This window comes from Panthera tigris, chromosome B4 (assembly GCF_018350195.1).
Source record: "Panthera tigris isolate Pti1 chromosome B4, P.tigris_Pti1_mat1.1, whole genome shotgun sequence".
Lineage (NCBI taxonomy): Eukaryota > Metazoa > Chordata > Mammalia > Carnivora > Felidae > Panthera > Panthera tigris.
In genome coordinates this window covers 34667595-34693902 of record NC_056666.1, presented here as the reverse complement: position 1 = coordinate 34693902, position 26308 = coordinate 34667595, and the positions used below count along the sequence as shown (strand labels likewise).

Genomic DNA, 26308 nt, shown 5'->3' with positions numbered 1-26308 from the left:
AGCCGACTCGGAGCTTCTCGGCGGAAGGGAAAGCCCAGGGCCGGTCCCTCGCAGCGCCCCAGCCGCCGGGTCGCGAGCTCTCCGCGACAGTGCGGGGCCATGGGGACTCCGCGCCGCGGGCCACCAGTCGTCCCGGGGCCCCTGCTGGGGCGGCTACTGCTGTCCCTGCTCCTGAGCGGGCTGGCCCCGGTTCGCGCCTCCCCGCGGCTCCTGGATTACCCGGCGCCGGTCTGCTCCCAGCAGGTGAGACCCCGACGCGCCCCGAGGTTACTGGGACATGGGTGAGGGACAGAGGCGGTGGTAGCGGACGAGGAGCCCCAGGCCGGGCCGGCGGGAAGTCTAGGCTCGGGGTCTCGGAGCGGGCGCGCTCCGGAGGACACTCGGATTGGTGGGAGTTGAGGGGTGGACCCGAGAAGAGGGAGTTTGCGGGAGAGAAGTTCGCGCGGTGCGTGTTGCACAACCCGACCCGGCGTCCCGTGTGGGAGGCGGGAGCGTCGCCGCCGCCGCCGGGGCCCCACGGTTCGGGGAAGGAGAGGGAGGCGCGGGGCCTGGCCGGAGAGGCTGGGCAAGGCCGGTTAGAAAGGGAGGCGGGGGGAGCCCTTCGGAGGAGTGGGGGACTGGACCCGATGGCCTCCAAGCCGTGCGCCCTACAAATCCCCGCGGTGCCGGAGCGGGCCAGGACCCGAGGTCAGGAGACCCGTCCGGACCTCGGGAGCTTCTCTCAAAGAAGCCCGCCAGTCCCCCGGCAACCTGACTAGGGGGAGGCTCTGAGGAGCTTGGGGGCCCCAACGGATCTCGGCCCCGCTGTCCCCAGGAGGGACCCAGCGGTCCTAGAGCCCTGTGCTCGAGGCCGGACAGCCTGCGGAGGCCGAGGGGACGGAGCGGTGGGACGGGGACAGTTGTGCGGAATGCAGCCGGCTGGCTCCGGGCAGCTGGGCAACACCTCCCCAGAGCGAGAAGCCGTAAGGACTGGGGAGAGGATTAAGACATCGCCCTTCCAGCTCCACCACCGCCGCCGCCACCCTCATCCAGTTCGGACCCGTCAAGTAGTACCCCCAATGTGCCCTCGGAAAGTGACACACCCACCCGTCGGGTAGTGGCCTTCTGTGGAGGACCATCTTAAGGGGAAAAAAACAAACAGCAGATCACCTTGCTCACCTCCACAGCTTCTCCCCTCAGAAATGTCTCTTTCCTCCACTTTCTCTCTGGTTTCCTCAGCTCCCTCCCCTCCACCACCTCTGACCCAGTATCTGAGTCAGAGGATGTGAAACAACCAAAGATACCTCTCCTTATCTAATGTCATGGAGGATTTGCCAAAAGAGAGTGGAGAAGGAGTGACGATTTAGAAGAATTTTTTTTATATGAATAATGTTGGGAAATGTCCTTGTGAGTCCTGCTTTTAGGCAAAGTAGGGGACATGTGCTCAGCAGATCCTTCCCACAGACTTGGTATAGAACTGTTGTACCTAGAGAATTCGTGTTCATTTTCTGATGGCCGTTTGCCAGGTGTCTGCAAAATACAAGATACTGTTGCTCTGAACTGAAACTATGAGGAAACACCCCTGGGACCCTAATGTGCAGGGACTCAAATCATTTAGGATGGGGAAGAGGCTTGAAGGTGCTAACTATGGTGCAAGGCAGCCTGTAGCAAGGGCTCCTTGTGCAACCAGGAGTGTACAGAATTCCAGAGGAAAGAAAAACTCTTTCCGGCTGGGATGTTCCTCAGGGCAGATAAGACATTAGGGCAGCCCTGAGGGGTAGTGGGAGCTGTCCAGGTGGTAGACAGAGGCTGAGCCCAGGCCCTTGGGTGAGCAGGATAAACTGTGTGATTGCACCAGAGAATGTGGCAGGAAAGTGAGAGAAGAAGCTAGAAAGGGAGGTAGGGACTCCATCATAGCCTGGTATAAGAGCTAGACTAAGTGTTTGATTTTAATCACTCAGTGGGAAACTATTGAAAGTCAGGAGCAGGGCTGGAGACAGATACTTACCGGCCAAATTTGTTTGCCATCTCCTGTGTTCTGCCTTCCCTCCATCTTGCCTCTACATAGACACTTGGCTCACAGACCGCTCATCTCCATGAACAAACAGCTTCCCTACTTCATCGACTAGTCTCTTTAAAAAGAAAGAAACAACACCCTTCAGATTTCTCTGCCTCCACTGGTGTTTGTGGATACAATGCAATATAGTGAGGGTAGGGGACACCACAAAAACTTGGCTTCAGAGCACCTAAATTTACATCCTGATTTCACTTTTAGAATCTCTGCAAGCTTAGGGAACGTAGGTGGCCTGCACCTGGGTTTCTTCACTTCCATAATGAAAGACCTGGATGAACCATCACAAAGTGTGTACCACTTTCCAGAATACAAATGTCTATCCAAAGCCTGGTTGGAGTTCTCGCTCAGTGACCCTCTCCCAAGACAGAGTAGAGCCTTCTACATACCTGTTCTGTGCTGCAAGCACAGGACGTGGGGGCTTGATAAATATTTGTGGAATTAAAGTTGAATGAATGAATGAATGAATGAATGAATGGTTAGCTCTGCGGGAAAAGCAAGGGTAAACTGACACCAAGCATAGCACTATTTCTGGCTTCCTGGGTTTAGCACCTCAAAACCCAGATGACTCTGAGTTCCCCACAAAAATCAATACTGGAGAAACCATAAGTAATTGCATTTCCCTGGGCAGCCTGCTGGTTGGCCCTTCCCCCTGCCTGGGCTTTCTCGCAGGTTTGCCATGACTGCTAGCCAAGAGGAAAGCCCTCAAGAAAAGACAGTGACTTGGATTTGGTCAGTATGAGTGTTAACACACGATTTTAGAGACAGGATGTATGTTGTGTTACAAATTCTTTTTTTTCTTTTTTTTCTTTTTTTTTCCTGAGCACTTTGTGGTTTTGACTTGTGGTAGAAAAACTGTTAGATTTAACCCTTATCTTCTGGTTGCCAGGCCACTCCTGGCGTAAAAAGTTGTGTTCTGTGGATGTTTTTTACATGGTATAAGCATTCCAGCAGTCAGGGTCACTGCTGGCAGTGGAACCAGCACAGTTAACAGGTTCCTTGACCATCATACCCAGCTCCTCGCTTTGACTGCTCACGGCGAGACTTCCATCTCGGTACTGTGATATCACATAGCAGCCAGCAGCCAAAAGCACATGGCAGTACCGTGCAGGGAAGAGGACACACCAGGTCAGAGTATATGGTCTCTGGGTCAAGCTTCCCTGCTCACCCACTCTGTAGCCCTGGGTCCACTCCACTGCTGTGGACCAATGTTCTTGCCTATAAAAGATCCTCCCCTCACAGGGTCATGTGATAATATGTGAGTGAGTGAGTGAGTGAAAGCAACAGACTACAATGGGCTGTGGCTTTGGAAGGTACAAGGGCACTAACATTCAACTGTAGCTTTGTGGCAGGCACCCTGCCTGGGGCTAACATGCTAGCTTCATTCCACACTCACAATAACCTGCCAGGCTGCGTGATTACATGCTAGTGGCCAAAGGCCACACAGCTAGTGAGTGCTGTACTGAGAATCAGAGCAATATGTGGCTTCAGAGCCCACTTTTCTTTACCAGGCACTTGGTAATGTTCATTACATGCACACAGTTAAACACAGTGAAATAAATTTCTTCCTTTTAATCTTCACCACTATGGATAGAGAATACTGGCTTACCTGTTGTAGGTGTCCCTTTTTTTTTTTCAATTTAGACAGTATAGCAGTGATTAAGAGCATGGATTCTGGGGGTGCCTGGGTAGCTCAGTCAGTTAAATGTCTGACTCTTGGTTCCTGCTCAGGTCGTGATTTCACAGTTTCGTGGGTTCAAGCCCTGAATCAGGCTCCGCGCTGAGTGTGGAGACTGCTTGGGATTCTCTGTCTCCCTCTTTCTGCCCCTCCCCAACTCGTGCTGTCTCAGTCTCTCTCAAAATAAATAAACTTTAAAAAAAAATGAGCAAGGATTCTGGAGCAAAACTACATGGGTTTGAGTGTTAGCTCTATGGGATCTTGGGCCACTTAGCTGACCTCTCTGTGCCTCAGTTTTTTCATCAGTAAAAATGGGACTGAGCCTGGGTGGCTCAGTTGGTTAAGCAGTTAAGCATCCAACTTTTGGTTTCCGCTCAGGTCATGATCTTATAGTTTGTGAGTTCAAGCCCTTCATCAGGCTCTGTGCTGACAGCTTGGGATTCTCTGTCTGCCTCTCTCTCTCTCTCAAAAATAAATAAATAAACATTTTTTTAAATGGGATAACGGTACCTACTTCATAGGACTATTATAAAGATTAAATGAAATATGTGTATAAAGTGCTTAGCATGATGCCTGGCACAAAAGAAGAACTCAGTAAATGTTAGCTGCTACCAGTGCCATCTTCCTCACCAACATTCTCTCTCAGATTTCTGCAGGAGGGCTAACATAATGCCATTCACAAGCAAGTAGCTCATAAATAATATTCTGATCCAACTATCTTTTTTAAAGTGGGCATTTGAAGTAAAGAAATTTGGGATGATTTGTTGGAGGAGAATACAACAAGATCTGTCTCAGTAGCATTCAGAGAAGAGCCTGAATGCATTTTTTACATCATTTAAGACATCACACTAAAGGAAATTCTACATGGAAATTAAAAGGAAAAAGTCTGCTATTCCTTCCCCTAAACAAATTAATGTTTTCATCCGTTTATCTCACTGTTTAATCCCTTCTTTTGTTTGGAGTAATGTCCTGAATAAAAGCCTGTCTTTTAATTAATTCTTATCGAGGTAATATGTAGTAATCCTATGCTTGATTTGGCAGCATGTATAATATCATGGTGATCCTTTTAAAATTATACTAAGACCTTTAAAACCAAAAACATCAGATCTCTGTCCCAGCCCTCAGCACTTCCTAAAACTGTTTTCCAGAGATGATCACATATACTTCTTTTAGTTTTTTGTTTTGTTTTGTTTTTATTTTAGAGAGAGAGAGAGAGTGCATGTATGCACTTGTGGGAGCACACAAGCACGGGCAGGGGAGGGGCAGAGGGAGAGAGAGAAAATCTTAAGCAAACTCCATGCTAGCACAGAACCTTATGTGGGGCTTGATCCCAGGGTCATGAGATCATGACCCAAGTCGAAATGAAGAGTTGGATGTTCAGCTGACTGAGCCCCCCAGGTACCCCTAGTGTTTTTTTTTTTCCTCTGGCATTTGCCTCCACATTTCTAAATGTACTTACACTGTTTTTTCTTGACTTGTCAATTTTAGATATTACCTATTGACTCATAACAGATAAAAATTTAAATTTCTTATACTTCTGCTCCCACTGCTTCTCCCAGCATCCCCATTGTAGTTACATCACAATCTCAATGAAATCCATGGGGTTTATACCAAGTAAGTAATATTCACTGCTGAGGCAGATAGGTGCCCTTTGATTATATTTATTTCCTGGTGTAATTTCTTTTCCTCTGTGAGATGATATTTCTTTTAATTCTTTATCTTCCATAATTTTCCATATAACTAGTTTTTTCTGTCGGATTTGTCATACACTGTTTTCCCCAAACATCAGATATCCCATCAATTTCATTTCCTCATCCCCCAAAGAACTCCCTCCTGGAACCCCAGCTTGGACCTGGACCTTGGACATTCTCCAGCTTGGACCTGGACTTGCACCACGGCACAACTATCATACTAGATAATCTGTCCTGTTTACAGTTCCCATGTCCTGGACCCTATGATTTCCTTCTCAGAGCTTAACTACCTCATTTTGCTGGAACATATCCTCCTGCAGTTTCCTAAGAAAATGCATAAGGATATGAGGGAAATATATACACATATATGCCCTCACACTTTTTTGATTAATTTGGCTGGGTATAAAAATCATGGATTAAAGATAATTTTCCCTTAGAATTTTGAAGGCATTGATTTGTTGCCTTCTGGCAAACAGTACAGATGCTAAGAAAGCCAATGCCTTCCTGACTGTATGGTACCTATTTTTCCCCCCTCTGGAAACACTTAGGATCTTCTTTTTTATTCCTGCTATTCCAAAAGTTTCATGAAGTGGGGAGTCGGTCTGGGTCTTTTTTTCAGGCCATTCAATGAATGTTTTTAATTTGGAAATATGTATCCTTTAGTTCTGGAGTGGATTTTTTTGCTTTTTAATTTTTTCCCCTCTGTTTCCAGTATAACAGTCTTTGGGAAATCCAGTTATGCATACTTTGATTTCCTGAATTGATTCCTAAATATTCACATATTTTCTCTGATTTCTGATTGTGCTTATTCTACTTTCAGAGAAATTTCCTGAATTTTGTAGCCCAACTCTTCTATGGAGTTTTTTATTTCCGAGGTTCATTTTTATTCCCAGCTTGCTCATTTTACCACAGTATCCGGTCCTTGTCCATGTCCTCTCTTATCTCTTTGAAGGTATTATAATTTTGTTAGTTTTAATTTTATTCTGTTCCTACCATTGTCTTATTCCCTTCAAGAGTATTTTTTTTAATTTGTATGTTTTGATCTATTTCTCATACAGGAAACCCTTCTTAAGTATCTGATACTCTTTGGCTGTCTGAGAATATTTTAAGAATGAGGTCCTAATCATGATGAGCACTGAGTAACGTATGGAAGTGTTGAGTCATGATGTTGTACATCTGAAACTAATATAACACTGTATGTTAACTATACTGGAATTAAAATGAAAAACTTAATTAAAAAAAATTTTTTTAAAGAATGAGGTCCTAAAAAGCTGATTACATACTCTGTGTAGATAGGGCTTATTGGTCATCAGACTTTAATATAGTGGGTCAGGCTAATGATGAACTTGCCCTGTCTATCAGTGGACTCTTTAATGTCAGCATCTGGAGGTCCTTTCCCAGGGGTTGGCTGCCAGCATTCTGAAATCAGAGCAGGGAAAAAGAGGCTGAAGTTCCCAACATTCTCTATGTAGACCTTTACCACTTTACCACACCCCCTTCAGTTCCTTTGTTTATACTATCTCCCCAGATACCTGATACCTTTAAGACCTGGTTCTTTAAAAGATTCTGATGAGCCATTGGCTTCTTTCTTGTCTCATTCCCTTCTGCAGCAAGGAACTCAGATGCAAGTTCCTCCACTTGGCCTGAGCCAGTTGTCTACTCCTCCTTCCTCTTTGGCTTTTAAAAATGTATTCACCTCTTTTGTCCACTGGTGTTTCCTCTTTGTCCTTGAAAATTTATAAAATTTTCCCTTTCCTAGAATTTTCATATGGTTCGGGGAAGGGGAAAAGATATATGTACATGATCAACATGCCACAACCTCTAATGGAATTTATTTTTCTATATTTCTATTTTCTATATTTCACTTATATGCACATTTTTTTCTTCTGTTTAAATCTTTTCCCCTTTATCTTCCCTCTCTCCATCTCTTCTGCTTCCATCCCTTTACAGTAGCCAATGTGTTAACAGCCTGCTATATATCTGTCCACATATTTTCATATGCTCATACAATCATATTCAAACACATGTAAATATATGGGAAGGGTTTTTTCATCACTTGTTTCTATAGAAAATTGGGTCATATGATAAAAAGTTCTTTGCAACTTATTCTTCTCACTCATCAACACATCTTAGCCATCACTCCAGGTCAGTAGATTTCTATGTAACTAATTCTCTTTAGTATTTACATAATATTCCATAGTGGAGAGCAGTCTATCCAACCATTTGTCTTGATGGATAGTGAGATTTAAACTAGATCTCACATTATTCAGCCATTCCCTATTGATGGGCATTCAATACCACAGAACAAAAGGGTAAGTTACCCAATTTTTAAAGATAGCACAAAGATAATTCTAAAACTTGATAAATTAGGGGCACCTGGGTGGCTCAGTCAGTTAAGCATCTGACTCTTGATTTCAGCTATACCCTGGTCCTAGGAGTTTCCGGTGGACGGAGAAATGAGCTTGTGCTTGGGAGGTAATCTCCTCGCCAGCCAGGAAACAGAGTGACACTAGAGTGAGCAGACAGCTAGTAGATTTTGTTGAATATGTGAGGAGAGCCTAGCAGGGTTTTGATGGCCCTGGGTAATGATAATTCATCACCAGGAGGTGGACAGGCTACAGAAAATCTGGACCCCATGGGCTCATGAACTGGTGTCCCAGATGCCCAGGTATGGATGAAATGGTGTGCTTGAAGTCAATCCTGGAGCATGCTCAAGTATATCATCCCTGTATCCACTTTATGAGTGAACCCTGGTGGCACAGTATCTTACCCCTCCCATCTTTAGCCCTGTCTCTCTGCTTTTTTTTTTTTTTTTTTAAGTTTATTTTGAGAGAGAGAGAGATAGTGCATGTGCCAGTACAAGCAGGGGCCGGGTAGGGGGAGGTGGGCAGAGAGAGAGAGAGAGAAAGAGAAAGAGAGAGAGAATCCCAGGCAGGCTCTGCATAGAGCCTGATGCAGCGCTCAGACTCAGGAACCCATGAGATCCTAACCTGAGCCAAAATCAAGAGTCCAATGCTTAACTGACTGAGCCACCTAGGAGGTCTCTGCTCCCTTTACAGAAAAAGGTGGGTGCTGACCCCAACACCCTATTTACACACATATACCAAATCTCGGTGTTGTCCCAAAAATCGAAAATCGTATTTCTGATCTGCTTCGACATCCAACTTTCTGTCTCACAAGCCATGATTGGTCCATTTTGCCAGTTTAGATAACTAGAAACACCTGCGCCTGAGTTCTTCCTTTGCTCCACTGCCAAATCCGAATACATGGAGATCACTGTAATAATAATAATAGCTTCCATTTTTTGAGTGCTTACTATATGCCAAGCTCCAAGGAAGGGCAGCCAGTAATTAAAGAGCAACTATTATGTGCCCAACACTGGACAAATATTGTCTCATTTAGCAGGCAATGACATAGTTCGCTGGGCACTACAGCCAACAAAATTCCTCATAACGATTTTCTTAGGGCTTCTAGTAAGCTGCCTGTTTAACAGTCCAGGAGCACTGTATTACTTTATTTAATTGCATCATTAATACACAAATACATTTCTGCTGTTTGAAATTTTTTGTAATAGAGATATATTAGAAGTGGAAAGTAAGTGGCTTCCTTAAACCTACACCACCATCACCACCAGCCCACCCCCTGCCCCATGATCTTTATATTTGTGTCATTTGATTTTCAACAATGCTGTGAAGTTAGTGTTATGGGTATTCTGATTTTACAGTTGAAGAAATCAAGGCCTGGCAATGTTTGATATCTTGCCTAAAGTCACTTAGCTGGTAAGTGGTAGGAAGGTGGCTGAGCTCCAGGGATGTGTGTGTGTCTTCCAAAGTAGAGTCAGCTGGCCAAACTCAAGCCCAGTAATCACATCTCCGATTGTTTGTAATTGGGGCTTCTAAATCTGGCTCCCCAGAGCTCCTCTGGGTTAGAGAGTTAACACAGATTGCCAAGTGGGAAGCGACATAAGGTAATATCTGTACTTAGGTCTTCTGATCTATAAAACAGGGCAGAGGGCAATACTTAATCATATGTGTACGAGGGTTAGTGAAATAATATATCTAAGTCACCCAGAACAGGATCTGGCACCTAAAGGAGCTTGTAGAGACTTGGTGAATTTTCCATAACTGATCCTGTAACGAGGGATATAGTTTCTGTTCCCTCCTCTTACAGCACTGTTATCCAGATGGGAGATGGGAAGTTGCTGGGTATTTAGAGGCCTTTTCAGCAGGGTGCCCCAAGAGAACCCTCCCAGTGTCTTTTAAAATTGGGAAGTTCCTGGCTGTTACCAGTTACTCAAAAAATGCCCTTTCTGTTTTGCCAGCCACTGTACCCACTGCCATCCTGTTTCTCCTATCCAAGGATAGGAGGGCAGGATAAGAGAAGTGTGAGGAGAATATGGTTCCCTGCCCCAAGAGCGGCCTGAAGTGGGAGTGGGGGGCTGTGTACATTTTATCCATGAGAAGGAGCCAAGGGAAGCATGGGGAGCCTGGCTGGTGAACTACCATTCTTTCACAGCTGTAATTACCTCCTTCTTTTTTTCCACAGGGGCTAAACTGTGTAGTCAAGAATAGTAAGTCATCTGTTTTTGTTCGTCTTGTCATTGCCTTGTTAATAAAATGCTAACCCCATGCTGATCTCCGACAAGAGTGCTGCCAGTCCACTTTGTTTTGGGATAAGGGTTACAGCCCTCAGCAGGAGGTGCCCTTGGGAATCCAGGATGTGTGTACCTGTGCTTCCTGTCAAGAATATCCATTATGCAAAAGTCCAAAAGTGAGAATCAGAATTGTCATTTGGGTTTTGAAAATATTATCTGGGGTGCTGCCCTGGTGTATCTATAATACGATTTGATTTGCCAGAGCTTGTCACTGTCAGGCGAGAGACATCTGTGGTGTTGGTCCTGTTTTGTGTTTTATTTCAAGAAGGAGGCACATACTTCCAGTGTCTGTGCTAATTAGAGACCCCTGGCATATAAAATGAATCAACTTTTATCACTACCCCATCCTTCCTGTGCTCTCATTTCACTGCTTTATCTCAAAACCAAGTTTCATGCTTTGTCTTCTCTCTTAACATGCCCTTTAGACTTCAGAGATTTGTAGCGACCCAGACAAGCTGGAAAGGGGTGGGGGCAGTGTGGTGAAGCCAAGAACCCAGCGGAGGGTCGCAGGCCCCTGAGCGTTTAAGATCTAGCTCTTTGGAGCCACTGCTGGCGCATCTTGCCTGCATGCCTCATTCTTTTGCAGTTTCTTCAGGTTCTTGCAGAACATGGAGGTCTCTAATTTTTGCTTTTTCTGGCTCCAGGTACCTGCCTGGATGACAGCTGGATCCACCTTCGAAATCTGACCCCTTCATCCCCAAAGGATGTCCAGGTCCACCTGGACTTTGTCCAGACCCAGCATGGAGACCTACTGCCTGTAGCTGGCATCAGATGGACCCTGCAGACAGATGGTGAGTGGGCATGTCAGATTCTGCCTGGGAGATTCTACCTACTTCCAGGTGAATCCACAGACTAGACCATACAGCTCTCCCACCAGACGCAGAATTGGGTTCCCAGTCCTGTGCTCAGACATGAGGGCCCAGATTTCATGCTGAAAGGCTCCATCATTTCATGCAATACATGAATACTTTTTCAGCATTTTAGATATTAACCAATGATGGTATCTTCTCAACCCACCATCCTTCCTTCAGCCTAAAATCCTTATCACCCTGGAAAAGGAAGTCAAATGGTTAATTCTCTGACTGCAGTACCAAATATTTATTGGAAAATGGTAACACATTTGCCAGCCTGCTTTTCCTCTTAATTTAGGGGCTGGCTTTTTTTTTTTTTTTTTTGTAATCTCTGCTATACCCAACATGGGGCTCAAACTCACAACCCCAACCAAGATCAACAGTCACATTCTCTTCTGACTGAGCCAGCCAGCCGCTCCTAGGAGCTGGCATTTTTTAAAACAACACCCTTCCCCCAAAAAACCTTCTCCAGGGATAGAGAGTTGTATGACAGAACACAAATTTGCACAGCCTTTGCCTCTAGCCCAGTATAAAGTTTCATTTGTCCTTGCCCAGCTGGGAGGTAAGTGTCAGCAAGGCAGGAGGCTAACTCAGGCCCAAGAGCGAGCAAAAAGTAACAGGAAGTGGAGGGTTAGGTACAATGTGCAGATTTTCTTTTAAGAGTGAGTAAGCATAACAGATGGGGAAGCACCACACCCCGCGGTTTGTGTTTGTTGATCTACATCTGTTTGTCTCCTCTCCTCCCTCTGGCCTGCAGCCAGCATCCTCTACCTGGAGGGTGCAGAGTTGTCTGTCCTGCAGCTGAACACCAATGAACGTTTGTGTGTCAAGTTTGAGTTTCTGACCAGACTGAAGCATCATCATAAGCGGGTAAGTGTCCGGCTCCAGAGTGGATTGTGTTCCTCTGGTGACAGTGAGGAGCAGAACATGTTTCCGAAGACTTCCCAGGCATACCCACCCGGCTTTTGCTTCCAACTGTAACTAGATGTTCATTGTAAAGAGAGTTGAATGGGAAGGACTTCCACGGCCCCACCTCCTGCTCTCTTTCTTTGTAACCGGATTAACCTGGGGCCTGCCTCCAGGAAGAAACAGCTTTGCCCAGCCTAGAGAACCACTGTGGCTGGGGCACAAGCCAGTGAGTTCTGCAGCGGTTTCTGTTTATTTGGCTGCTCACTGCCCGATGGTAAAATGTTCATTCTCATTTAGTTTGCTTAAAGTATGGTCCTTGGAGGCATCCGCATGACCTGGGAACCAGTCAGAAATGCAGAATCTAGGGCCCCACTCCAGACTTCCAGAATCAAACTGTAAGGGCGGGGCCCAGCAATCGGTGTTGAACAAGCCTGCCCAGTGATTCTGGTGCAAGCTCCAGTGTGCAAACTGCTGGTTGAAATCTGCAAAAGTACCTGTTTGCAGATCCCCCACAACCACAAGCAGCCAAGACAGATCCCTTCTCCTGTATGTAATTAGGACCCTCAAACTTGACTGCCAGGTGGATGGTGAGGACCACGTGCCTAGATCAAGTTAGAAGCAAACCGCCCCCGCACCACCAACCTCTGTCCACCACCAGGATAGTTAGAATGAGAGGTGGAATCAATGCACATCATCTGCACCATCCAGAAAAAAAATATCTGCACACCTTCTATTACCTGTACAACAAAGGTGCCTACAGATGCAGACTCAGTGGGGATCTGTAACCCTCCCTCTGCACTTTCCTGCTCCAGAACATTCTCAAGAGATCCCTGGTTTTCCCTTAAGGAGGAAGAGTCATTTAACAAATGGTGTTTAGCTGCCTCTTGGTTTTTTTGTTTTTTGTTTTTTCACATATTGAATGATTCCATTCATATGAAAAGCCCAAAATAGGCAAAGGCATAGAACTGCCTCTTGTGTGCTAGCTCTCCCAATAGCCCCAAGTCCTCTGGCTCGGCTCCCTGGCTCCCTTACGCTGTAGTTCTGGAGTTTGAGAGGGCTCACAATGGAGGAGGACTATTTTGGCTTTCCCCAGATTCTCTGGCATATGACACTACAGTCTACTGATGAGGGGCCAGACTTTTTTAAAATAGGCAGCAAAGACCAGAGGAAACAAAGAACAAAGAAATGCCTCCCTCTGATTTGGGATCTTGCTTTGGTGGTTGTTTTCTTCTCCCATTTCACTGATCTTTTGAGGGCGGGTGGGCTTGGAGTTCTTTCGGTGAGAAGTGTGTATGTGACCTTTCCAACCTCCCCTTCCTCCCTCTTTTCAGTGGCATTTTACCTTCAGCCACTTTGTGGTAGAACCTGGCCAGGAGTATGAGGTGACTGTTCACCACCTGCCCAAACCCATCCCTGATGGTGACCCAAACCACCAGTCCAGGAACTTTCCCGTACCTGGTAAGAGCGCCCTCCCAAGCCATTCCCTTCACCACTCAGCTCTTGGAGAAGAAACCAGCAGGTGGCTCAGACATCAGCCTCCCTGCTCAGCTGGACTGTGACTGCCATTACAGCATGTGATACCTATGGAATAAACAGATGCCACAGTTGGGGAGCTCCTGCCCAGGAAGGGTCAGAAGGACAAGCCACTCTTGAGAGAGTTTTAACTCCTGCTTCTAGTCTGGTTCCAGCTCTCGTCACCTTGCTCTGCACCTTTTTCCTTTTCATTCCCCACTTGTCCCCACCTGATTCTTCACTTTTTACCCCACATCCTACCTGCATTTATCCACCACCATCCCATGTGTGATACCGTCTCCTCTTCCCCCACTAATCCATCCTGCCTAAGAAAACTGCTGAGTTTATCATCTAAACCTTTAATGTGTGTGCACCATCTATTTCTCTGTCCTCCCCAGAATCTCAGCCACAACCTACAACATTTCTCATTGTTCAAAGCCAACTACATATGGAAACCCAGTCCCCTTGAGGACAGGATCTGGGGCTTGCTCAGGGTCTGCGCAATCTCCAGAACCACACAGTGCCTTGCATATAGTAGGTCATCAGGAAGTGCTTGTTAAGGATGATGACAGTCTTCTCCATTCCTAGAGCACTCCACATGGGCACATGCACACACACACATACACACACACACACACAATCTGCTTACCCTGCTTTATTTTTCCTCATGTTACCCATCACTCCCTGACATACTATCGCCATATATTTGTGATGTTACATTATGCTGTTTGTTTTCATTGGTCTTTTCTACTGGAATGTGCTCTCCAGAGGGCAGGGACTCTATCTTATTCACCACTGTCTAAAACAGTGCCTGGCACAGATTGGGTGCTCAGTAAGTGCTTGTCAAATGTGTGAATCCCCCCAGTCCCCTCGCTTGTTCCTGCAGTAGACTCAGTGACTATCAGTCTACAGCGATTCATACCTATCACATGTCTTCTTAAACCAAAGTGAAAATGATACAGTCAATGCCATTGGGGAAGGGAGGTTAGGAAGATGTTTCTGAAGCAGTGGTCCTCAAGGCAATCCCTGGGCCAGTGGCATCAAATTACCTGGGAGCTTGTTAAAAGTACAAATTTTCAGGACCCACCCCAGACCGGACTAAATCATAAACTACCCATGATGATGCACAGGAAAGTTCAAGAAACACTGCTGTGGAGGAACAAAATGTTTCTGCCCCTGTCAAGAGTCAGAGGCAACCCACAGAGAAAGCTGGAGGTGGGAGGAGGATCCGGAGTAGGCTGAGATTCTTGGGTCACTCAGAGCAAGCTCAGGAGGAGTACAGTTGAGTCTGGAAGGTTCCCTGAGAGAGGAAGGAGGAGACAACCAGGTCAGCCCCCAGTTCTGTGGGACCTCTGGCTAGTGGCAGCAGTGCTGTCTGGGAACTGGCTTTGAAGGGCCCATCTTTAAAGGCTCCCCAGAAGGAAACAGGTTGTTACCCCTGGTGTCGGGTGTCTGGAAGAGCAAACTTTCTAAGGCAGAGGCTTAGTTGTTTTACCTTTTTCTGGGTTGACAGGCTGCGAAGACCCCAGGATGAAGATGATCACACCATGCGTGGGCTCAGGTAACCACAGCTGGCAGTCTTGCTGGGGGAGCTTTGCCCAGGAGCATACACACGCACGCATGCCCTCCCCTCACTCCCAGCCTGTGTCTGCGCCCTGAGCAGGCAGCCTGTGGGACCCCAACATCACCGTGGAGACCCTGGAGGCCCGCCAGCTGTGGGTGAGCTTCACCCTGTGGAATGAATCTACCCATTACCAGATCCTGCTGACCAGTTTTCCACACACGGAGAACCACAGCTGCTTCCAGCACACACTGATGGTGCCCGAGGTAATGTTGCCACTGTCCTGACCCCTCCAGTGTAGTACCATGCTGCCTCCCTCAGCCTCAAGTCTCCCTCCACTGTCAGGACAGAACCTTTGCCAGAAGCCCAGCGCTCAGTACCGTGCTTAGTCAACCCCAATCCTGCGCATCTGTTTTTTTTCTTTCCTTCTGATACGTGGTTGACATAGAGTCAGTTCTATGGTTGATCTTTCCTTTGTCTCTTATAGTTGATTCTGCAGTTGATAGAAATGTCATTGATCTCTGCCCTGCTCACCTCCCCCGTCCTTTTAGTTCTTCCTTCCCCACAGTGTCCTCTGTTCTTTTTGTTGTTGTTGTTGTTTTCCACCTATTCCAAAAAGGATCTGAATATTTTTAAATGTGGGTATTAAGACAAAGGGGAAATAAAGATGAGGAAGTAAGATGGAACCAGGGTGCAGTTACTACTGAAAATGTGTGTCAGGCCATTGGTTAGGAACACAGATTGTCCCCACGATGCCAGCAGCCAAAGCAAAGAGAAATTCCAGTTACTAGATGTGTTCACGAATTAACAATGAACCAGTTGCCCTAGGGAAACATAGCCTTTCCTGGAACAGAAACCCAAGAAGCATTTGTGTGTGTGGCCTTCCTGTGGGGCACAGTGGACAGCAATGCCAGCGTTCTCAGCAGCCACCTGCAGCACTTTCTCACCCGTCCTCTCCTCTCCCTACAGCCTGCGTACCAGGACTCCCGCCAGCGGTCCAATGTCACGCTCACCCTGTCAGATTCTAATTGGTGCTGCCGCCACCGAGTACAGGTGAGTGAGTGTAGTGTGCACAGGTGTGGGAGCACATGCACAGGTAGTACTCCTAGAAGGGCAGACTAGTAAAGGAGGGCGGCTCAGGGACTCGTGTTCTCTCTGAGGACCTGGCACCGTGCCCCACTGGGCCTCCCTGCCTGGTGAGGCATCATGTCCACCTTCCCCAGCCCTTTCTCCCAGATTCACCTGGCCGGGCTTCTTTGGCCCCTGTAGCTGATGGGCGATCTGTCTGACAGCACAGGGAGGTCCTGGAGCAGCCAGCCAGGTGTGTGTTCTCAAATAGCCTGCTGGCGAGAAAGCATTAGTAGAGGACCCCAAGTCTCCCCAGCATCTCAGGATCCCTCTCTCCTCTGCTCTCACAGATCCAGCCCTTCTTCAGTAGCTGTCTAAACGACTGCCTCAGACACTCCATAACTGTACCCTGCCCGGAAATTCCAGATCCTCCAGGTAGGAAGTTTATGGCTGCTCTGGGGCATTTTAGGGGGTGAGTGTGAATGAAGTCAACACCTTGAGCTGAACCCTGACCTGGTTCTAAGGGTGGGGGCGGAGTTTAATTTTACTTAGAGTTACTCAGGCCTGCAATGTGGGGCTCTAAAGACACTCCTGGGTTGGACTCCTGACTGCCTTTCATTAGCTATGTAGCCGTGGGCAAAATACTTAACCTTTCTGATCTTCAACTTTTGAGACTGAGAAAAACAGGAATTGTTACTGTCAGAGAGTTACAGTTATGGACCATGTACTGAATGAAGTGTTTTACCATGTCCACTTTCAGTCCTCACAAATTGTGACTCTTCATACTGTGAAGCAGAAGGTCCCTTCTGCAGGTTCATAGATGAGGAAATAGAGGCACAGAGATGTTCAGTAACTTGTCCAAGATCACACACCAAGGAAGTACCGGAGCTTCGGCTTCTGGCCCGAGGGCCAGAAACTTGGCAGCCTGTTTCCTCCCCCTGCACCGCTGCCAACCTCCCACTCAGAAGCCACCCACCCCCTAGCATGTGGCTACAGCCAAATGCAGACCAGAAAGCAGCAGACATTGCATTGGCCTGGAGGAGAACCTAGCCTCCCGGTTGAGAGTTGGGTCATCTCTTAATAGACCGACAACTTGGGTGTTCCATGTGGATGTTTTCACTCAGTTTACCGGGCATTTGGAGTGCTAGTGCAGGGCCGAGGTCACTGCCAGGCCCTCAGTGGGGGCAGTGATGGTTCTTGTGGTCACTGCTAATAACTAAGAATACTGTTTTCCCTTTGTTCTCACTGCAGTCTCAATTGCAGGTAAGCCCCACTCTCCTTCCCGTAGCGCTGTAGGAGTCCGCAGGGGCCATTCCCCAGGGGCCACGTGAGACGTCCCTGACTGAGCCTTGGATGGAGCCAGGCAGACAAGGCTGAACCAAGAGGCCAGCCCAGGGGTGGAGATCATCACCGTGTCATGGTGCAGGCCAGAGTGGACAGCCCAGGGGCTGGGCCCGGGGGCTGGGGGAGCTCAGGGCTGGCATAGCAGACCCCCTCTGCTACATCACTCATGCTGTTCTGCTTACCACAGACTATATACCCCTGTGGGTGTACGGGTTCATCACGGGCATCTCCATCCTGCTGGTGGGTTCCGTCATCCTGCTGATCATCTGCATGACCTGGAGGCTACCCAGTAAGGGGCAGGGGCTGTGGGGGTGGGTCATGGGGTTTTCCCCTCTGTTCCTCTCTTTATTCCTATGTCCCCTTCTTTCTGCTGCAGTCTCTGTAAGGCTGTACTAGGAGGGCACCCTTCAACCCCAGCCTGAAGAACAGAACTTGCCTCTTTTAGGCCACACCAAGCTCAGTTGTCAAGAACTCAGCCTGCAGGAAGGCTGCCCTGGGCTCAAATACCAGCTCCACCACTTACTACCTGGGCAAATTACTTAATTCTCTGAGCCTCAGGTTCCTCTTTTATAAAGTGGAATTTATAAAGGTACCCACATCGTAAAACAAATATAAGGATGACATGAAATAATGTTTATATATGAATTCTTAGCATAGAGCCTGGCACATATTTGCTCAACATATGTTAGCCATAATTATATTTATTGCTACTAAAATTAATACCATTAAAACAAACTGGATGGAAGGAGCTAGGGTAGAATTTCCCTGCATCAGACATGATCAGCCAGGCAGGTGGGAGAACCTGAATGACTCCATCCTGCAGCCCCCAGACTTGTACAAACTAGGTCAGGGAGAATGGTGAAGGGGCAGCATGGTGTGAAAAGAAGGCTCCGGGTAGACCCAGAACGTACAGGTGTGGGTCCCAGCTCTGCCTCCCTGCTTTGCAGGCATAGGCAAATTGCTTAACAAACCCTAGATTTGATCTTCTCTTCTGTAAAATGGGATAACACCTCCCCCTCAGGGGTATGTGAGGATTGAATGATCTGGCCAAGTTCTGAGCAGGAGAGAACAAGGGCCTTTAGCCTAGGGGCTCAGCCTTTCCCTGCCCCCTCCGCCTTGGGCCCGGCCCTTCCTTCAGTAGTCTGGGAGCTGTTTCCACACATTCAAGTCTCGTCAGGAGTAGGTTTTATTAATTATTATTTATTGTGTGATGGGAAGAATGCCAGACCAGGCACTGGAAGACCCACTGAGAGAGCTCTTCTCCACAGGATTATTGGGAGGGTCAAATAAGTTAACATCTCTGCGAACACTTTATAAACTGTAAAGCTCCCTGCAGATGCCAGAGAGGCTTTTGCTTCATTTCTGTTGTTGCACTTCTGACCTTTTACTGAAGTGCCCCACGCCACACTGACACGAAAGAACACATGAAGAAGAAGACATGAAGGAAAGTTCACTCATTTGACTATCTTTTGGTAGTTCTGGGAAAGGGCCCAAAAGGTGGGGATTGAAATGAAGGTTCTGCATGTCTTCCTTGGCCGTCGGGGGTTCCGTTCACCCTGCCATGTCACTGGGGAGCCGACTCCTGCACCACAGCTTCCCTCTTTGTAGCTCGGGGGGAACAGTTGCTTAAGAATGTTGTTTCTCTTCCTCACCTCAAAAATACTAGGAGGAAATGTTGTAAACCGGCCTGGTGGGGGCTACTTCTGGAGATGTGTTGTAAGCCTCTGGCAAGGACACTTCTGAGGAAGAGGCTTTCCCTGCAGTGGGGTGTTTCTCAGAAGCATCCCAGCTGTGGAGAGGAGAGGAACCAGGGCTACAATGAGGGACGTGGGTGGAACTCCTAGTCACCGCTCTGAGAGTCCCTGCTGGGTCAGTGCTGCCAAGTGCTTGTGACCCCTGCTGACTATGTTCAGTGTGCCAGACACTTCACATACACAGTCTCATTTAATCTGTGCCACACAGACCCATTTTACAGAGGAAGAAACTGAGTTTCTGAGGCATGGGTAACTTTCCCAGATCTCACAGCTGTTCATGGCTGACCTGGGATTCACACCTGAGTGACTCCACACAGCACGGGGTCCTGCAAAGGCCCTGAAGCATCTAATAACTGCCCTCCCTTATCATTTGCTCTGTGTCAGGGGTGGGACAGCATGCCATCAGGTGCCCTTGTGAATTGGTCCCTATTTCTCTTCCAAAAGAGCTGCTCCAGTGTATTTTTGTTTCTTTCAGGGTCTCGTGAAAAATACGGGAATGACACCAAATGTACAGGTCAGTATTTCCTGGTGTGGGTGGCCTCTGTTTGGTGTGTTTTGCTGTCAAAGGCTTGATGGAGGGTTCTCTTGAGAGACATGGGTGGGTTGCCTTCTGCATTTTAACTCCTGAGCTCCTTCAGGAGACCTCCCCGTAAGAGGACCTGCTTCCTAGTACCACCACACAGAGGGGACCTCAAATAGCAAAGCTAAGATAACATTTTTTAAATCACTTGGACAAAGAAGGAAGGGAAGGGACCATCTTTTATAAAAAGAGGTCCTACCTATAACAGATATTTGTATTCCATAGGCAGGCCTTTGTGTCTCTTTTTCTTTTTAAAGTATCGGCTAAAGGTCAGATAGGAATCTTAAGAAATTCACTGTCCCAGAAGGGGTCAAATTGTGATTCTTTTCAGGCAGCCAAAATGGGCGAAATAGTAACATTGGCTTATTCTGAGACCTCAGTTGCATTACCTCGGCTAGGGAACCAATCTCTTCCTGGTCTAGGGTGCTCCTGGCCTGACCCATTAGGAGTTCTGCCCCTGGCCTGTGGTTTGAGGATCATTGCAGATGCACACCTGAACCTGTGGGCCTGGTTTTCCTTGTTTCCCTCAGATGTCCTGCCCAAGAGCAGCCTGACACCCCCACCCCTGAAGCCCAGGAAGGTCTGGATCGTCTACTCAGCTGACCACCCCCTCTACGTGGATGTGGTCCTAAAGTTCGCCCAGTTCCTGCTCACCGTCTGTGGCACCGAAGTGGCCCTTGACCTGCTGCAGGAGCAGGTCATCTCAGAGGTGGGGATCATGACCTGGGTGGGCCGCCAGAAGCAGGAAATGGTAGAGACCAACTCCAAGATCATCATCCTGTGCTCCCGAGGCACCCGCGCCAAGTGGCAGGCCATCCTTGGCTGGGAGGAGCCTGCTGTCCAGCTTCGGTGTGACTGCTGGAAGCCCGGGGGTGACCTCTTCACAGCGGCCATGAACATGATCCTGCCAGACTTTAAGAAGCCAGCCTGCTTCGGCACCTACATTGTCTGCTACTTCCGTGACATCAGCAGTGAGAGTGATATTCCTGACCTCTTCAACATCACTCCCAGGTACCCACTCATGGACAAATTTGAGGAAGTTTACTTCCGAATCCAAGACCTGGAGATGTTTGAACCCGGCCGGATGCACCGCGTTGGGGAGCTCACGGGTGAGAACTACCTGCGGAGCCCCAGTGGCTGGCTGCTGAAGGAGGCCGTGGAGAGGTTCCGGGAGTGGCAGGCTCAGTGCCCTGACTGGTTCGAGCGCGAGAACCTTTGCTCCGCAGAGGACCAGGACCTCCCATCCCTGGATGAAGAGGTGTTTGAAGAGCCGCTGCTGCCACCGGGAGGAGGGATCATCAAGCAAAAGCCCCTGGTGCAGGAACCTGCCTCCGAGGGCTGCCTGGTGCTCGATCTGCGCGTATGTGAGGAAGGAAGGGGAATGTCCCGGCTGGAACCTCAAGTTCAGCCCCAGGGAGAGCCGGCAGCCCTGACGCTCCAGACAGAGGTGCTCCCTGTGGAGGAGGCGCCTCCAATTCAGGCAGTGCAGCCTGTCCCTCAAGCCACCGGGAGCAGCACAGCCAGCCGCTTGGCCGTGGTAGAGGGAGATGAGGCCTGGCCGCTGTTGGAGGGCCACGGCCCTCGGCGGAACAGCATCCTCTTCCCCGTGGACTCAGAGGACCTGCCCCTCTGCAGCACGCCTAGGGCATCGCCCAACCACCTCCCGGAAGACGTGAGGGAACAGCTCGAAGGCCTGATGTTCTCACTCTTCCAACAGAGTCTGGGCTGCCAGGACCAGGAGGGCTGGGAGAGCGCCGCAGCAGCCCTCAAAGACCTGTACGCTCCCTGTGAGGATGGGCAGCGACAGTCAGTGCAGTCCGACCAGGGCTACATCTCCAGGAGCTCCCCGCAGCCCCCTGAAGGACTCCTGGAAATGGAGGAGGAGGGAGAAAAGCAGGACCTGGGGAGGTCGGCCAAGCAGCTCTCGCCTGAGGACGTAGAGAGCCTGAGAAGCCTCCAGCGGCAACTTTTCTTCCAAGAGCTTCAGAAGAACTCTGGTTGGGACGGTGTGGAGCCTGAGATGCCATAGGGCCTCCTTAGACCCCGAGTGTTGGGAGAAGGGTGCATGTATGTACACAAGTGTGCACATGAGTGTCTGTATGTATACATATGTCCGTGTGTGAAATGTTTGCCTTTGAAGTGTTAACCTCTTGATCCCTGGGCATCCCCCTTAATTTTCTTTCTCTGACCCTCTGGTCATGATGTCTCTTCCCCACAAGAATCCACAGCCCATTCCCAGGAGCTAGTGACAAAGTGTCCTTGAGTCTCCACCATTCATTCATTCGTTAATTCTTTCATTCATTCAACATTTATTTTGCACCTCTTATGTGCCAGGCATCTGAGATACAAAGGTAAATTGCAGGAGATATTGGCCCCGGCCACGGAGGGGCTTAACATCTAGTGAGAGCAACAGATTAGCAAACAGGGTGGTCATGAGCGAAGTAAGGTCATAGTAGAGGTCTGCCCAGGGCTATGAAAATACAAAGAAGGGAAACCTGGGCCAAGACACTGTGGTTGCAGAAGGCAGCAGGTGGGGTGAGGGCTGGAGCAGTAAGAGAGGTGGTGGAGAGGCAGCTAGAGCCCCAGTTGGAGAAGGCATGTGGGCCAGGCTGGGGTTTGGGACATCAGCCCTGTGGCCTGGGATTCCTTTGATATGGGGAGCTGCTGCTCTGCAGAGAAGGAGGCTGAGGACCAAACATACCTGAAAGCCACCTCAGCTCAGTTTTGGAAAGAGACAGGATGGAAATGTGTGGTGTGAAACCTAACAGCATTCAATGGGGAGAAAAGTCTGAAATCCTGAGCCCCTGTTTTGGCACTCAGTCAAAGACAGGGTCTTTAGGGACTGCATGGGCGGGCCCCTGGGCAGCAGCCCCCCATCCGCACACCTCTTGCCCCCCGTGAGCACAGGAAGCACCAGAGCTGGGCGCCCAAGACTGAGTATGAGATACGGACCTCACATCAGGGTGGGCAGAGGGGGGCAGGGCAGGAGTTAGAGGGCTGGCAGAAGCAGGCCTCTTTGAGGAGAGAGGGAAGTGTACCACTCTGTCTTTAAAAGTCTGAGTTGGTTCAAAGAGGAGAGATGCTAAGGCCCAGTGTTTGAAGAAGTGGTTCCTGAAAGTGCTTCCTTTGGAGAAACTGAAGGCTTTGTCCCTCTGGGGTCCTGGCAAGCACAATGGGATGCCATCTGCCCCTGGAATGGAGACACAGCTCTAAGCTTCAGTGAAGGGGTGAGGATTCTGGCACATAATGGGAAACCAAGTATCTCAGGTTACCTGTGTGTATGCCACACCCATGCATATGTGTGCACAAAAGGGAGATTATCAATAAAAGAATGAATAAATGTGTTAACTCTGGTTAGAATTCTGGGTAGTTACTTTGAGTTCCATGTTACTATGGGTCAAGAGTTCCTAGCTGTAGAGTCCTTTCCAGTGGTGCGATTTCACCTCATAGTGGCAGGGGCATCAGGCCTAAGTCCCAGACAGAGTGTGGCCCGTACACAGCCTGACAGCAGGACCAGATAAGGTGTCTGTGCACCTCCAGAATACTTACATTGACACCTAATCCCCAGTGTGACGGTTGTGGAGGGACAGGTGATGAGGTCACATGGATGGAGCCCCAGATTCCTCCCTTCTGCCACGTGAGGGCACAGCGAGATGGTTTGTGAACCAGGAAGCATGCTCTCACCAGACATCCAATCTGCCAGCTCCTTGATCTTGGACTTGCCAACCTCTAGAACTGTGAGAAATAAATTTCTGCATTTATAAGCAGCCCAGCCTATGGTGTTCTGTTAAAGCAGCCCTAACAGACTAAGAGAGAAGGGAGAAAAGGAACTGAGTTCTCCCAGCTGCCAGCCTCTCAGGCTCCATCTCTCCTCCAATAAGCTGGGTCCAGATGCCTACCAGCCTGTGGTGTTTTCCCAGCTTCTAGGAAGCATTAAATGTGCAGAGTGTGGAATACCACCACGGGCTCTTCCTTGCTGGAGCCAGGGCTCTCTGTGGTGGCAGAATGGCCCTAGCCAGTGTAGTGCTGGTGCCCAGAAGACATTCCCATTTGAGTTGCATTCCCCACAAACCTTGAATTCTAGCTTTGCTGGCCTCTGAGGCTAAAATGTCCTCAATTAGCATTGTTCACTAAGTCCTGTTTATCTCCAGGGCTGCTACTTTTCTTCCTAACAGCTTTGTTGAGATACGATGCACATACCATACCATTCACAGCTGCCCCCATGCAGTTCAGTGGCTTTTAAGAGTTCAGACTTCAACCATCAGCATAATCAAGTTTAGAACATTTTTCTTACCCCCAAAAGAAATCTAGCACTCCTTAATCCTCATCCCAACCTCCCTAAATTCCTCATCCCTCTATAGATTTCTCCATTTTGGACATAACAAGTGGAATCATGAAGTCCCCAGGCTTCACCCTTTCTTTAATGTTCTTCCCTGGCTCCTCCCCTGTTCCCTGCCCTACCCTAAAGCCCCAGTCTCATACTGGTCTTTCCAGCATAAATGCTGGAAATTCTGTCAACCTGTGGTGTCTGCTGTCAGCCAAATGCCAAGAGCTTCAAGAGCATGTATAAATAAAGCCATGCCTTTCTTTTCATACTATTCTGAAACATGGCTAATAAAATCCTACTTCACCCAGAAACACCATTCCAAGAACAGATGTCCTCCAAGCTGTGACTTTCCTACCACTCAGGCCCTCTCCTAAATAGAGTGCAGAAGTGGCTCAAGTGGGTGGGAGGACCCACAGTCAATATACGACCAAAGCCTGCAGTGGAGTAGCTGTGACTGGTGTCCGGCCCAAGTCTGCATGCTTGTACCAGGCCAGCTTCCAACTTCCAAGTGGACTTGCCTGCTGTCTTGTTCCTAGTTTTTTTTTAAAAAAAAAAAAAAGGCGGTAGGGATGATTAAATGGTGATGTAGACATTGTTCAATACAGTGCTTTCCAACTCCGCTTCCAAACCAGTTTTTCTTTTCTGCTTAGGAAGGACCTCAGGAAGGTGTCCAGGCTTTCAGGGAATTGTTAGTCACTTAAACATCCATTCAGCAGTTTGAGCTGGGATCTCTGCATGGCAGGCTATGATGGATTTTACTGATTTTCTGCTTATCTTTGAATATTAAATAAGGCATAAGGAGAGGAAGATGTACTTACAATGCAGTGGAAAGTTTTAATCCTGTGTCCTTTAGCTTTGCAGTTGGTGTGCTCCCATCCCAAATACACAAGGGCAGTGCCAGGTGCCATTCTGCCCCAGCGTTTCCTGAAAAGACCTGTCAGTTAAGGGCCACAAGACACCGGCTGCTTCAGGCTGTGCAAGAAAGTAAGGGCCCAAGTATGCATGAGCTTGGATTAAAGCAGAGCTGGTATTCCAGCTCCAGCTGTGGGTCTCAAGCCAGGGAGCTGGGGAAAGAGATTTTTTTTTTTTTTAAGTTACTTATTTACGGAGAACAGGGGAAGGGCAGAGAAAGGTAGAGAGAATTTTTTTTGGGGGGGGGGTGGCGCAAGTGAGGGGCAGAGAGAGAAGCAGGGCTCACCTGAAGCAGGTCTCGTGCTCACCCGATGCAGGACTCGAACTCCTGAACCATAAGATCATGACCTGAGCGCAAATCAGATGCTTAACTCACTGAGCCACCCAGGCGCCCGAGAGGTTCTTTAAAAAGAGGCAACCCAAGGGCTGGTTAGCCCAAGGTTAACCCAAATCTGGAACCCTGGCTCTGCTGCTTGCCAGCCATGTGGCTTACCAAGTAATCCTCCTTAGGTCTCCGGCTGCAGGATGTGCAGCAGGGGCTCCTACCTCATAGAGGTCTTGTGAGGAGTGGCTGGAACGTGCATGTGAATCACTTGGGTGTGTCCTGCACACAGGAGCACTCAGTAGTACATGATAGTACATGGTAGTACTCAGTATGTGGTAGTACTTAGTACACAGGAGAAATCAGTACATGGTAGTACTCAGTACATGGTAGCCATCACACCATCCAGGTGTTGCTACCCCTACCCACTGCTGCCCTTGTGAGGAGTCCAGAGGCTCCCTTAGGTCTCATCACCTCTTAGCAAGGAGCACTCTGACCTGATTTGGGTCAGAGCAGTTTAGGAACCTCACTGTTTATCTAGCTTCTCTTCTGTTGCTATGGCTTTCTCACTATAGTGTTTGCTTTTTCAGATTACAAAAGTAATATCCAATATTCTTTATTATGAGAGAATATAAAATAAAGCAACTGCCCCCAGCCCGTGGGTACAGGCTGCGAAGTTGGGGTGCCCACTCATGGCCTCCCACATCACTCCTAAATGGCTTCAAGGTCCATCTTCTTGCTTTTGGTCTCCCCTCCAGCTCTTCATGCCCTGCTGCCTCCCCCAGATCTTGGCACTCAGTCCACATTCACATCCTGTCCATTTAGGTTGGTTAAGACAGGTGAGCCAGCCTTGTCTGTTAGAGGAACATGGAGTCCCCTCTCTCGTGACTTGAAGGATACCAAGAATTCTTGTTCAACATGCCCCCACTCCCGACACCCCAGTTCCTAGATTCCTTTCCTTGGAAGAGTAGTCCCTTAGGATGTTCACTGGATTCTTCCTTTCTGATTAGAGAGGAAGAAGATAGATACAATAGTGACCTGAGAAGAGGAGAGAGAGCAGAAAGGAATGAGGCACAGGTGGCTGGCCCCCTACTT

The 26308-nt window shown here is 48.4% G+C and overlaps 1 protein-coding gene across 1 annotated transcript; it reads left to right on the top strand.

Moving 5' to 3' along the window:
• Window positions 1-24522, top strand: IL17RA (interleukin 17 receptor A). Its single transcript, XM_007092805.3, has 13 exons — window positions 1-243; window positions 9965-9989; window positions 10718-10864; window positions 11682-11794; window positions 13165-13291; window positions 14859-14906; window positions 15009-15172; window positions 15876-15959; window positions 16325-16409; window positions 17226-17237; window positions 17506-17607; window positions 19548-19586; window positions 20183-24522. The coding sequence occupies exons 1-13, from the start codon at window positions 100-102 to the stop codon at window positions 21679-21681; spliced, it is 2589 nt and encodes an 862-aa protein (XP_007092867.2). The 5' UTR covers window positions 1-99; the 3' UTR covers window positions 21682-24522.
• Window positions 24523-26308: the final 1786 nt, after the last annotated feature.

Excerpts from the sequence above, each read along its gene's own strand:
- IL17RA (XM_007092805.3), top strand. The coding sequence starts at position 100 with ATGGGGACTCCGCGCCGCGGGCCACCAGTCGTCCCGGGGCCCCTGCTG. Across the intron at positions 9,990-10,717 it reads AAACTGTGTAGTCAAGAATA|GTACCTGCCTGGATGACAGC; the intron begins GTAAGTCATCTG and ends TTCTGGCTCCAG. Across the intron at positions 14,907-15,008 it reads CACACCATGCGTGGGCTCAG|GCAGCCTGTGGGACCCCAAC; the intron begins GTAACCACAGCT and ends CGCCCTGAGCAG.